This window comes from Centropristis striata, chromosome 21 (assembly GCF_030273125.1).
Source record: "Centropristis striata isolate RG_2023a ecotype Rhode Island chromosome 21, C.striata_1.0, whole genome shotgun sequence".
Lineage (NCBI taxonomy): Eukaryota > Metazoa > Chordata > Actinopteri > Perciformes > Serranidae > Centropristis > Centropristis striata.
This window is the reverse complement of record NC_081537.1, coordinates 5,970,553-5,983,279: the sequence shown is the minus strand read 5'-3', so window position 1 is coordinate 5,983,279 and position 12,727 is coordinate 5,970,553. Positions and strand designations below refer to the sequence as shown.

General features: G+C 38.0%; 1 protein-coding gene across 1 annotated transcript; it reads right to left on the bottom strand.

The window, feature by feature from the left end:
• Positions 1 to 194: 194 nt before the first annotated feature.
• Positions 195 to 12,193, bottom strand: rangap1b (Ran GTPase activating protein 1b). Its single transcript, XM_059324654.1, has 16 exons — positions 12,065 to 12,193; positions 11,562 to 11,680; positions 11,326 to 11,453; positions 10,503 to 10,562; positions 9,246 to 9,425; positions 8,282 to 8,416; positions 7,076 to 7,234; positions 6,614 to 6,727; positions 6,410 to 6,509; positions 5,302 to 5,386; positions 5,024 to 5,201; positions 4,517 to 4,600; positions 4,311 to 4,413; positions 3,449 to 3,537; positions 2,000 to 2,121; positions 195 to 1,013 (listed from the first exon to the last, which is right to left on the bottom strand). Exons 2-16 carry the CDS (start codon positions 11,671 to 11,673, stop codon positions 929 to 931), a joined length of 1,734 nt encoding a protein of 577 aa, XP_059180637.1. The 5' UTR covers positions 11,674 to 11,680; positions 12,065 to 12,193; the 3' UTR covers positions 195 to 928.
• Positions 12,194 to 12,727: the final 534 nt, after the last annotated feature.

Sequence of the window (12,727 nt, the reverse complement as noted above, 5' to 3'; positions counted from 1 at the left end):
GATGCACACAGAACCCTGACTTGACTGGATCTTATGAGCAGCAGTGTGAGGATTGTGATTGGACAGACTGTACAAAAAGTTTATTTTCACCTAGGAAAGTTTTTTTCTTATATGCAGAAACTGTGGAAGCTCATTTCCACGGTTACAAGCATGTACCGCAACCTATCACTAGAATGGAACAATAAAGTCAGCTCTTTATTTTTTAAGTCATTTATTTTGGATTTATAGATTGTAGTTGTTTTGTTCAGTATGAGTTACATTAATAATTGTCTTGGCCTTTCTGTTCCAGCACTCATTAACAACATTCTCACAGCAACAAATATCAGAGTATGTGAGGTATACGTCTAGAAATACAGCAAATCTGTAGCTGCACATTTATCCCAACACTGAATATCTGCCATTATTTGCCAAAATTTACCATACAATTTCTATATTAATGAAGACCTGCAAATAATCTGTTAACCCTGAAATTCCCGTAGCTATGTAGAGAACCCGTAGCTATGCAGAGAACCTGTAGCTATGTAGATTACCTGTCTGAAATAAATGCTTTGTGTTGTTAAACAGTGAATTATGAACCTACATATAACTGGACATTCTCTAATGTTAGCTCCACTCCAGCTTACAATCAGTTTTGTTCTTTACACATTCACCCAAAAGGTTAACTGATGTGTATTTCTATATTTTTTTATTATTATTATAAAAATATAAGACACAACCATAAGTAGAAAAATAAAAACTAAGACATTCTGGACAGTTCTTGCCTTCATAAAATATACAAATCAGGAGTGGAGACACGTTAAGTGGTTGTCTGAGTCCCTTGTTCAAGTGTAAAGCTTCCCTGTGGCTTTCTGTTGAAGACATTAAAGTCGGTACAGTGTGTGCCTGTTGTCCCAGTGTCGTACTGGCAGTGGTTGGTTGGTCAGTGGCGTCAGTGTTGGTCGTGGCACATCTTCTCCAGAGTGGAGCTCAGCCTCTCGCTGGCGCTGCTGCACGACTCCAGAGCTTCACTGCTCCTGCACATTCACAGAGAAAAGATGGACGAGTTACAGGCTGTTCTATGCTACACAAACACTTCCTGCAGATGCTTCACATTAAAAAAAGCCATTCAGATGTGACCAAATTCAAGGCTTTTATTGTGAAACATCTGCACAAAGTGTTAATTAAATGACACAGGTTGGTACCCAATTGTATGTTTCATTGCAATCTGGCCAATACTATACTGCCCTACAAAGTCTAACTGCAGTAATTACATTTATGGTCAAAATTGAGTTATAACTAAAAATGAACTCCTTGATGTCTGTTTTACCTTGTGACAAAGTTTAAGATTTCGATTTTGCTTTATTTCAGAGAAATAATTATATAAAAACCACAAAATCCAACTCAAAACCAAGCAGTAATTGCACTTACCACTGTCTACTTTGGATATATATACTAATTTAAACATAAAAATTATAGAAATTATAGGTTTATTTGATAGTGAAATTATTATCTAGATAGAGATCAAGGAAAAATAGTGAGATAAAATTATATTAAGACTAAAATATAACATTACTTTGTAATATTAAGTCTAAAATACACAAATCTCTGAAAAGAGTTGTTAAACACTTTTAAATACACCGATAACAAAATCAATTTGAAAATGTTTATTCTCTGAAAACAAAATATAAAAGCTGAAAGAAGACAACAACATTGTAGTTACTGCTCTGTTTTTGCATTACTATTAGAAGCTTTTACAACAATGCAGTAACTACATTTTTGGGGTCAAAGGTCAAATAAATCATCAAGATTTTTGAGCATAAGAATGACATCATCAATACATGTAGAAATAAGTGTCATATCACTTACCTACCTATAACCCATTTTGCTGGCCAGTTTAAAAAAAAAAAAACCTTAAAAGCAGTTTTTCTCAGTTTTACCTTTTGTTAGTTACTGCAGTTAGACTTTGTACTGTTATTCACATGTTTCACACTGACTGATGTGTAGATAACAGATAACCTACTTGGACATGCAGGTGTGGAGCAGCGAGGCGTGGTGCTGGGTGAAGTATTCCTGCTGGACAGCGTGCTCCAAACACAACAGCTGACCTGGGACCAGTGGCACCTTTTTCATTTTCCCCTCTCCCTGAATCACCGAGGAAAAAAAGAGATATATAGTTAACTGCTTTTCAATCAATCATATATTGTACTAGTTCTTATCAAACAGTGCTTGGTCTAAAGATAATTAAATGTAATAATTTAATAATTTAATGTGCTGATGTAGTTGACCATTCCATGTGGAGTTCCTCAAGGGTCTATTCTTGGTCCACTACTGTTAAATGTGGATATGCGTCCATCATTCAAACAAACTAAATATTTCATATCACTCCTATGCTGATGATACAACATTATACATGTCCGTCTCTGACCAGCAATCTTAGTCCAGTAACTGACCTCATTGAACGCATTACTGAAATTTACCTTTTTTAATACCTTCACAATTTTTTTAATACCAATACGACATTGATCTGCAACTGTAGCGGCAACCTTTTTAACTGCAGTGTTGGGGGTCATTAATTATAAACTTACTGATTAGTCATTTTTTTAAAACTTTTCTGAGTAAGTCAGTGTAATAATGCAGTTACTTGATGCTTTTTGCTTTAATAGCAGCATTAACTTATACAGAATTATTTTCTATTTAACCCTAAACCCAGACAAAATGTTATTTCATTCTTATGTTTAGGGAGAGCACACGCCACTTCTCCACATCATTCTTTCTTTATAAAGGGGCACAAAATGACGAAGGTTTAAAAAAGTGAAAAACAGAAAGGTTTAATGAAAGGATTTGTGTAAAAAGTCAAAAGTAAAGAAGTAACAAATTCCATCACAATTTAAAGAGGTACCTTGCAACTTATTACAACTGTAACCACAGAATCCAGTGTTTCCTGTACGACTTTCAGCAGCGGAGGTAAATGGTTATTTGTCTGGTGAGAGCGTTTAAATATCAATCAGCAATTTAGAAAGTATAAAAAAAACGACACTTTACTGCAAAAGAGGCTTTAGAGCGTGTGTTTCTTAATTAATGGGAAATCCTTACGCCACTACGCCACAAAGTAGGAATGTTGCCAATATCATGATATGCATTTTTTACCCATAAATAAATATACCGGTATAATCGTGGATGATATGATATGGCACACCCCTACTGTCTTATATACAACACTGACCAGGAACCTGCAGGCAGCTGTATCTTCCAGCTCTGGTTATCATCTGCTCTGGTCATAGTGCGACTGACTCACATATCAATTGGCTTTTTGTGCACTTGTGAACTTTGGATCCACAGTAAAAGCATCAATCTATGCACTGTTCTACATGCAGCTGTGTGCATCAGCCACTGTATTGCCTTGTGCCCTTTAGTTCTGTGTCAGGTTCTTGGGAGGAAGAAGGTTAGGAGTGCTGTAGCGTTGCTTTACCTTGAGGAGCCCCATCATGACCAGCAGAGTGGACAGGAAGCAGGAGGACTGGAGGGCGGAGCCAGAGAGGAGCTTCTTCAGAACGGCATCTGGGAGACACAGTGATGCAGCTCATTGAATGAGAGACTCTAGCACATGAAAGGGTGAGACCTATATACAAACCACTAGAGCATGGGCCTCAAACTTGCGGCTCGCGGGCCAATTGTGGCCCTTGTGATGATATTTTGTGGCCCCCACCTTGATATGAAAGTTCAATGTGAGTTTTATGTGAATGGCACTTAACTGTGTTGTGTGTGGAAGGACCCTTTAATTCCTGTTTTTTGGTAATTTTGTGTCTTGTTTTGGTCATTTTGTGTCTTTTTTTTAATAATTGTGTCTTTAATAATTTTGAGTCTTTTTTTTAAAAAATAATGTGTCTTTTTTTAGTAATTTTGTGTATTTCTTTGGTCATTTTGTGTCATTTTTAGTCATTTTTGAGTATTTTTTTGGTCATTTTGTGTCTTTAATAATTTTGTGTCTTTTTTGGTAATTCTGTCTTTTTTAAATAATTTTGTGTCTTTTTTAAATAATGTTTTGTCTTTTTTGGTTATTTTGTGTCTTTTTTGGTCATTTTGTGTCTTTTTTGGTAATTCTGTCTTTTTTAAATAATTTTGTGTCTTTTTAAAATAATTTTGTGTCTTTTTTGGTTATTTTGTGTCTTTTTTTAAGTAATTTAGTTTTCTTCTGTCATTTTGTGTCTTTTTTTTGGTCATTTTGTGTCTTTTTTTGGTCATTTTGATACTGCCTCCAGCGGCCCCCAGGTAATTTGAGTTTGAGACCGCTGCACCAGAAGGACGATTTATAGAAGTAGCATTTTATTCACCAATAGTTTCAAGGACAGCAGTCTTGGTCTCTGGTTCCTCGCTGTACAAAGAAGCGACTTTCAGAAGGACATCAGCAGCCTTGAGTGGATCAGCTGCATCCACCTGGTGAGAAAAGAGTTTTATTAAATATATCCACAAAAGAACAGCTGCGTTAGAACGAACCAACCAGGTGGGACATTCCTCTTCTCTTCTTTTAGATTCCTACCTGTTGCTGCAGCTTTGTCCTCGTCTCTCCCAGCTGGAGGAGTTTCTCTGCAGACGGAGAGCTGAGGAAGGACATGATCTCTGCCTGATGGAGGACACAAAGTACAAACAGCACGCACAATATTACCACACTAGAACAGCTGAGGTAGAAAAAGTTGTCTCGTAAAAACATAAATATGACGTTTGCATGATGTACAGTCATGGAAAAAAATGATTAGACCACCCTTGTTTTCTTCAGTTTCTTGTTTATTTTAATGCCTGGTACAATTAAAAGGTACAAGTTACATTTTCCATGGTTTTCTTCATAATGATTTTGGTTATTATCAAGAAAACCATGGAAAATGGCTAGATACCAGCTCTGAAATTAAACTCTTATCAGCTACTTTTTGTTGCTATCATTATATTTCTCCAAACAAATGTATAAAGTGAAGAAAACAATGGTCTTATATTATTATTATTATTATTATAATATATTATTGTTCTTATACTGTATTTGGTGTCATCTTACTGAAATCTGAGGTTTTTCCGGACTGTCGTCTTTCCTTGTGATTCCATTTTCCTTCACAATTTCGTCCTCTTCATTATCTTCATGACAGTCGTCGCTGCTATCTTCATCATCATCATCATCGTCGTCGTCATCATCATCATTGTCCTCATCCTCTTCCTCGGGTTCTCCTTCATCATCACTACAGGGAGTTGAAAAGAACATGATTATTTTTGGTTCTCAGTAAACCCACTTAATGTTCAATTAAAAAAAACACACACACACACACACACACACGTTACCTGAGTGATGCCAGCATGTCTCCTTTCTCCATGTTTTCCATGGCTTCCCTCAAAGCCTCACAGCCCTCCTCCCCCAGACAGTTACCTGTTAGAGTCATAATACATGACGAACTTGCATCACTTTTTTCCTTCTAATTTTAGTTAAAAAAAACAACAACTTTAATTTCCCCAGTTAGTAGGGGTGTGACGAGATGTCATGCCACGAGATCTCGCGAGATTAAAGTCAACGATATTTCTTGTTGCGTTAAAAATCCGTCTCACAAGATTTGTGAGTTATCAAACTTCTATTTGTGACCTGTGGGGCAGTAAAATGAAAAGAAGAAGAGGAGGAGAAAGAGGAGAAGCAGCAAGCAGCCAGAATGACGTTGCAGAGGCTCGTTAAGAAGAGTAAGGATGAATCGAAGAGTCACAGTCCTCCTGCAGCAGTCTCTCCCAGCTGCAGAGCCAAAGTCTGCAAATTGCTAATAGGCTAACAGTTAGCTCTGTAAGAGTACAGTGTGTATGTGCTGCTGCTGCAGGAGGTGTTCACTTAGTGATCTCTGTTTGTTTACAACAAGCACCGGACACTCTGTGCACAGTTAGTGATGCTGGTTTATTAAAGATCGCTATCTTTATTATAATTAGCCATGCTGCTTTTTTTTGATCAGCTGCTGATGTTGTGCAGTTAAAGACGGCGGGCCACAGTTGCGTTTCCTGTGTTTAATCTGTCGTGTATGTTGTCACGGATCACAGTCGAAACTGTTGCTAAGCGATTACCAAACATCACCTCCGGAGTCTCATTAATCCCTCTGGTGGGATTTTATTTTTTTATTCATCTTATTTTAACTTTTATAAATTGTAGTTTTAGTTTCAATTTGTGTAGGAAGAAGTTTATTAAAAGCTCATACTTACATCATGCATGCAAAGAGTTATAATAAAACATTTCAAAATGCATGTGCAACTCAGTTAAATAATAGTCTGTTGGTCGAGTCGTATATTGTGTCATTGTAGTTTTCTTAAAATCTCGTCCCGTGAGCTGAGAGTATCGTCAGTCCCCTAATGGGAACCCTTCATATAACAGCTACTGCTCCAGAGTTACTAAGACCAGTCCCTCAGTTAGTGTTCGTACCGTTCAGATCCACTTTCTCCATGTGAGGTTTGTCCATGACAGCCTGAGCCACCACCAGAGCTGCTGCCTCGGTGATTTCTCCAAATGACAGATTGAGCTCCTGAAGAAGAGGAACATAGCAACATAGCAACATAGCCCTGTTATCAGCCTGTTGATGAGTCAGACAGACAGACAGAAAAGGATCCAGCGTGATGATGGACTGACCTTGAGGATCGGTAGTCCCTCTCTGAGGACGGCAGCGAGGGCGATGGCTCCTTCAGAGCGGACCAGACAGTCCCCGAAGTTGATCACCTGAACGTTCCTCAGATGCCTCAGAGCCTGTATGACCCACAGGAGAATCATTGTTTTAATTGTAAAGCACTTTTCATAAAGAAATCTCAAAGTGCTACAGAAACCAGAAACGAAATAAACAAAAGACTAAGAGAAAAATCAGACACGTTAAAATCAGCAGTAGATAAAAAGACACAGGTAATAAAGTACATTAAAGAAACAGCTAAGGGAGGAGATTAAGGTGCAGAGAAAATAATAAAAACATCTAGGGACAACCTAAAAACGCCTGCCTGAACAAAAAAAACAGGAGGAAAAAAATGTACAGAAACACTTTTGGAGGCATACATCTCTTCTACCTTTCGGGTGTGTGTGTGTGTGTGTGTGAACAGGCCTCACCTGTGCCATGGCCAGAGTTCCCTTTTTAGTGAAGGTGTTGTCGTTGAAGTTGAGGACGCGGAGCTCTGCGTTGTGTCTCATGGCTGAAGCTAACGCTGTCACACCTGCGTAGTTGATCCCGTTCTGAGGCATGTGGACTTCTTCCAGACTGCCGATCAGCTTAAAAAGGGAAAAAAAGAGGAAAGCTTGAGGTTTTGACTGACTTGGCCATAGAAATGGCCTTAAGCCCAAGGTTGCTTCTTCAAATGTCTTATTGTCCAACTATACAGCTATACCAGGGGACGGCAACCTTTACTAACAAAAGAGCCACTGTTGGACAAAAAAAGAGAAATAACATCGGAACGGAGCCACAAACCTTATTTTTAGCCTCACAATGAAGATGTAACAACCTACTAAGTCTACATTAGCCTACCAACATTACTAATAAGTAATAATGAGCATTTATTAATATGATTTTGTCAGAAAGCAGCAAGGACCCAAGTGCAAATGAGAGTCTGGACACTGCAGAAATATCTCAGGAGATTTAGAATCGAATGTTAGTTAACTAGAGAAACTCAAAACTAGACTTGAAGTAAAGCAAAATGTAGATGTTAAGGTGCCGGGCTGTAGACCTTTTAATATCATTTATAAGGAAAATTGAAACAACTGTTCATGTCATATGTTTTTTTTGTCACAGCCACAGGGAGCAACTGCAGAGGGCAGAGAGAAAACAAGCAAATTTCGCAAATGTTATGGCTATTTTGACTGACAAATTACAATTAACTGATTACTGAATAAGTCTCCAATGACTATGTATTTTCTTATATATATACATTTTTGTATATGTATGTGTGTATGTGTATATATATATGCATGTTTTATATTTTTTACTTATTTTTTAATTATTTTATTTTATATATATTTTATGTATGGGTGTGTGTATATATATATATTTTTTTATTATTAATATTTTTTTTTTCTACACACTGTTGTTTTAACTGATCTGGTGTATTAACCTATTAATACAACGATGTAAGGGTCTCTGGGGGAGTGGAATGGGTGTTGGGTTATATAAGAAAATGAAAATATGTCTCTTCGATTGTACTGTTTACTGCAACTGTGAATCAATAAAAATATATATATATATATATATATATAAAAAAAAGTCTCCAATGACTTTCTGTGGACTGAGTTTAACAAATCTGCTTGTAGGTGATTATTTCCTACCTGAAAGGCCTTAGCCAGGGCGCTGGCTCCTTCATTCTCCAGGCGGTTCCTCCCTGCGATGAACACTCTCAGTTTGAGAGGAGCTCCCTCTGCTGATGACCGTCTGTGGCCCTCAATCAGAGCCTCAGCCAGGATCTACACAAACCACACAGCACTGGAACAATCTGCACTGTGATGCAATCGTACTAAAACCACTGTCTGGTATTTTTGTTGGGAGCCATACCTAAAGACCGATATAATGCAGATCAGAGATATATACTGAGGGTTCTTTTACTGGTAGCAAAGAAAATGATCACCGTGCACTGGAGAGATGTAAAACCACCAACTATAGGTCAATGGGTCCAGAGACTGAAACATGTCTACACGATGGAGCGAATGACTGCAAGCCTGCAGCTAACTATGGACACTTTTATACAAAGATGGTCTTGCATTTCACAATATCTGGGTGTCTGATGGAGAGGACGATGGGATGACATGTTGCCGGAAAGAGATGCCTATTTAAAAAACCCCACTTAGCCACAGATTATATATATTGTCTACTCTGCATGTTGTCATAATTATCAATACTTCTGACATTTTATTTCTTTGATTGTCTAAATATTCAACTATTTCTTTTTATTTATTTACAAGATGAAAACTAACTTCATAACTATGTTATGTCAGAACTACTTATTTCTGTATTTATTGTAATGTCTTAACACTTTTTTCTTGTATGATGCTCAGGATGTTTATTGTGATGTCTCTTACTTAAAATTCTGTCAGGAAATGTTATGTAAAATTATTAAAATGGTTAAATAAAAAGTAAAAAAAAAAAAAAAAAAACACTGTCTGAAAAATGTTTTTGTAAATCTGGAGCACTTGTTTCTTTCTCTCATGTTTTAGTAAAGAGTAAAACCAAAGTGCTATTAGATATATGCTACATGAAGGTGTGTGAAAGACTTCAAATTGGGTCAAACAATCTCACCTTTCCTCCTCCGATCCCCATGCCGCAGTTGTTGAGCTTCAGCTCCCTTAAACTGTGGCAGGAAGGGCTTTTCAGCAGCTGCTCGATTCCCTTTACACCATCTGGCCCAAAGGCGTTATCGCTCAGGTCCAGCTCCGTCAGCCTGGCCCCCGCACTCATTAACGCACTGCCAAGAGACCTCTGATGGATGTCCAGGAAAAAAATATGTGAGGCACACATTTTCTTACAGTGGATAAGACTCATAAAACTGTGTTAAACCAGCTGCAAAAAGGACAGATTTAAGAATAATTTTTTACCTACTGCAATTGCACTTTATAATGACTCCCCTTTTAGTAAGAAGAATATTTTTTTTTATTTTTTTTTTATAAAGATTTTAACTCATAGATATGACACCATGAAACTTCCCCAGTTGTTTACTTGCAGTGAGACATTTTTTTAATTACAAGTGTTCTGTTGAAATGCAAATCATCGATGAACAATGCAATTTAGAACATATTTATTGAGATAATATCTTAACAAATATGTTCTAAATTTCATACATTTTACAGAACATAAATCTGAACACTGGAAAATCAAAATTCTTGCTTTATTTGACGTAGTTGTTTTAGTTGATGCATTAGAGTCAAAAGTTTTTACAGATTTTATTATTCCATGAATCAGTTAGCAGTTTTAAAACAATTGCAGTTCTTTCATAAATTTTCCATAAATCAGATCGTGAATAGTATATATGAAGAAACCTCTCTACAAAAAAACCCTTCAGAATATGGATCAAATAGAAATTGGAAAGTGTGTATGTGTTGAAATAACAGTGATATCTGCAAAAAGTCTTTACTTTATATTAGAGTTGTGTAAAGAAAAACTATATATGACTCCAGAGACACCTATTGAACAAAATCCATATTATATTCGCAGTGTGAGCAAATTTGTTATTTGTTAGATTGAGAGTACCAATTTTTTTTGTCCCTTATTATTATTTTTTTTTTTGCACACCTGTTTATTTACACACCTGTATATTTGCACACTTGCTGTAACTGTTATCTATGAGTAACAGATACTAATGCACATGGACCATCCATTCCACTTTTTCTATCCTAGGCTATGTGTTGTGGGCTCATGTTTTGTATAGGTGGAATATGTATGTATACATGTGTTGTGTTGTGTTGTGTTGTGTTGTGTGTATATTGGCTGCTGGAACACCTACATTTCTCTGCTTGGATGAATAAAGTATATCTTATCTTATATATATGAAATTCTTACCAGGGCTGTTGGGATTTCAGCGCGCAATCTTCCGGTGAACATGTCGCTCCAGTAGCATCTCTGAAAGACAAAAAGAGCTTTGAACAGAAAGAAAACAGTATGGAGTGTCTTCTTTGCTACAACAAAAGGCAAAAGGGAGAGTTAAAGGTTTCATATGTAAGGCCCCATTTACACGAAGGGAAAACGCAGATATTTCCATGCGGTTTGGCCTCTTACTTACACGAAAATCCAGTTTTTATCACAGAAAACGATTATTTCTAAAAACTCCGGGCAAAGTGGAGAATTTGGAAAACTCCGGTTATGTGTTGTCATGTCAACTAGGAGAAACAGGGTTTTAGGTTCTCACGCTCATTCTTTTTTTTTTAAAACATATGTTTATTGACATTTTGAGTAAGACATGAACAAACAATACGAACCCCACCCACCAAAGATCTCATCCATCAAGGTCCAAAAAAGAAAGAAAAAAAAAACAAAAAAACAGTCTCACACTCATTCTATCTAGTTGTTTTGAAAGGAACAGGAAGTGGCTCGTGTTATTCGTCGTTGTTGTTGATTCTGAGGATTCTGATTGGCTTGCATGGCTTTATCCTTCTCCCTACACTGCCGCCCATATAATAGGTTTTGCATAGTTATAATGGCGTATTTATGCGGGTTGATGTGAATGACAACTTTTTTGAAAACGATGTTGTGTGCACAATGTTATTTTTGAAAACGAAGAGGAGGAAATATTCGTTTCTCTACATACCCTGCTATGTATAAACGTGGCCTAAGTGTGAACTGGCTTATATCTGTTCAGTGTGAATGCAAGCTATGGCCTGAGTACCTGGAGCTGGTCTTTGCTCTCCAGAGCCTTGGCAATGGCCCGAGCTGCATCTACTCCCACAGTGTTCCCCTCCAGGCGCAGAGCTCTCAGACCGTGGTACTGCTCTATCTCACGGACCAGCTCCTCCACTGAAAACACACAGAACAGGTTGTCAGGCTTAATGTCAACAGTACACAGTGGCAAAAAAAAGGAGAAACCTAGCTAAACTCTTTCTGTTGCCCTGCTCAATTACTGACCTGATTCAGCATTGTCCAGCTTCAGCCCCAAGCCTTTATAGCTCAACTCTCCATCCCCGACGTGGGTCTTGGAAAGAGCATCAGCCAGCTGAGAAATGTCATCTGAAGCCATGATGACTCTGGAGGAACATGAAGGAGGAAGAAATTAGAGATATTGATCAGATTTTGACAACTTTGTTTACCTTTAAATTAACATAAACATAGCATTTACCCCAAAAAGCAGGGTAGAATATATTAAATGACAGTAGATACGTTACAAACAGATAATTTTCTAACAATAACAGAAGATCAGAGAACAACAGTCACGGTTAGCTTTTAGCCTCACAGGTGCTAACTAGTGGAAGTGCGCAACATGAGAAATATTGATACCCTGAGCTAACATTAACGTTAACCTTTAACTAATCTGACTCTAAGTTCGGACTTTATAATGTGTATTCTCGTGTCTCTAAGTCATAGAGCCATTTAACAGTCATAGAAACTCTCATAAAAGCGCTGAACCTTACCACAAAGACTAACTTCCAGGGAAACGAAAAGGAACACACGCCGCTCTGCCGCGGAGCGCGCCGGTTGCCAAACCGTGTGACGTCAATGCGCTGGTTACGCAGGTTACGCTTCCTTCTTCGTTGAGTCGGTTTACGTCACTTAAAATGTAGCTGCAGGTGTTTGAGCGCCATCTGCTGTTACTGTCCGTTATCCCCGCCTGGATGTATTTCAAGTAAATTCATTGTTACACATAATTAACCCTCCTGTCGTCCTTCTGGGTCAAATTGACCCAATCTGTTTTGACTATTCCTTCTTTCCTCCCTCCTCCTGCCTTCCTCTCTTCTTTCCTCCTTCCTTCTTTCCTCCCTCCTCTATCCTCCTTCCTTATTTCCTTCCCTCGCCCCTCCTTTCTTTCTTTCCTTCCTTTCCTCCCTCCTTCCCTTCTTTTCTTTCCTCCTTCCGCTATCTCCTTTCCTTTCTCTCTTCTTTCCTTCCTCCTGATTTCCTCTCCTTTCCTCCTTCCTTCCTTCCTTCTTTCATCCCTCCCGCCTCCATCCCTTCCTCTATCCTCCTTCCTTCTTCCCTTCCCTCGCCCCCTTTCCTTCCCTCCTTTCTTTCCTTCCTCCTTCCTTTCTGCCCTCTTTCCTTCCTTCCTCCTTCCTTTCTGCCCTCTTTCCTTCCTG

Excerpts from the sequence above, each read along its gene's own strand:
- rangap1b (XM_059324654.1), bottom strand. The coding sequence starts at position 11,673 with ATGGCTTCAGATGACATTTCTCAGCTGGCTGATGCTCTTTCCAAGACC. Across the intron at positions 9,426-10,502 it reads CTGAAATCCCAACAGCCCTG|AGGTCTCTTGGCAGTGCGTT; the intron begins GTAAGAATTTCA and ends GACATCCATCAG. Across the intron at positions 4,414-4,516 it reads GGACAAAGCTGCAGCAACAG|GTGGATGCAGCTGATCCACT; the intron begins GTAGGAATCTAA and ends TTTTCTCACCAG.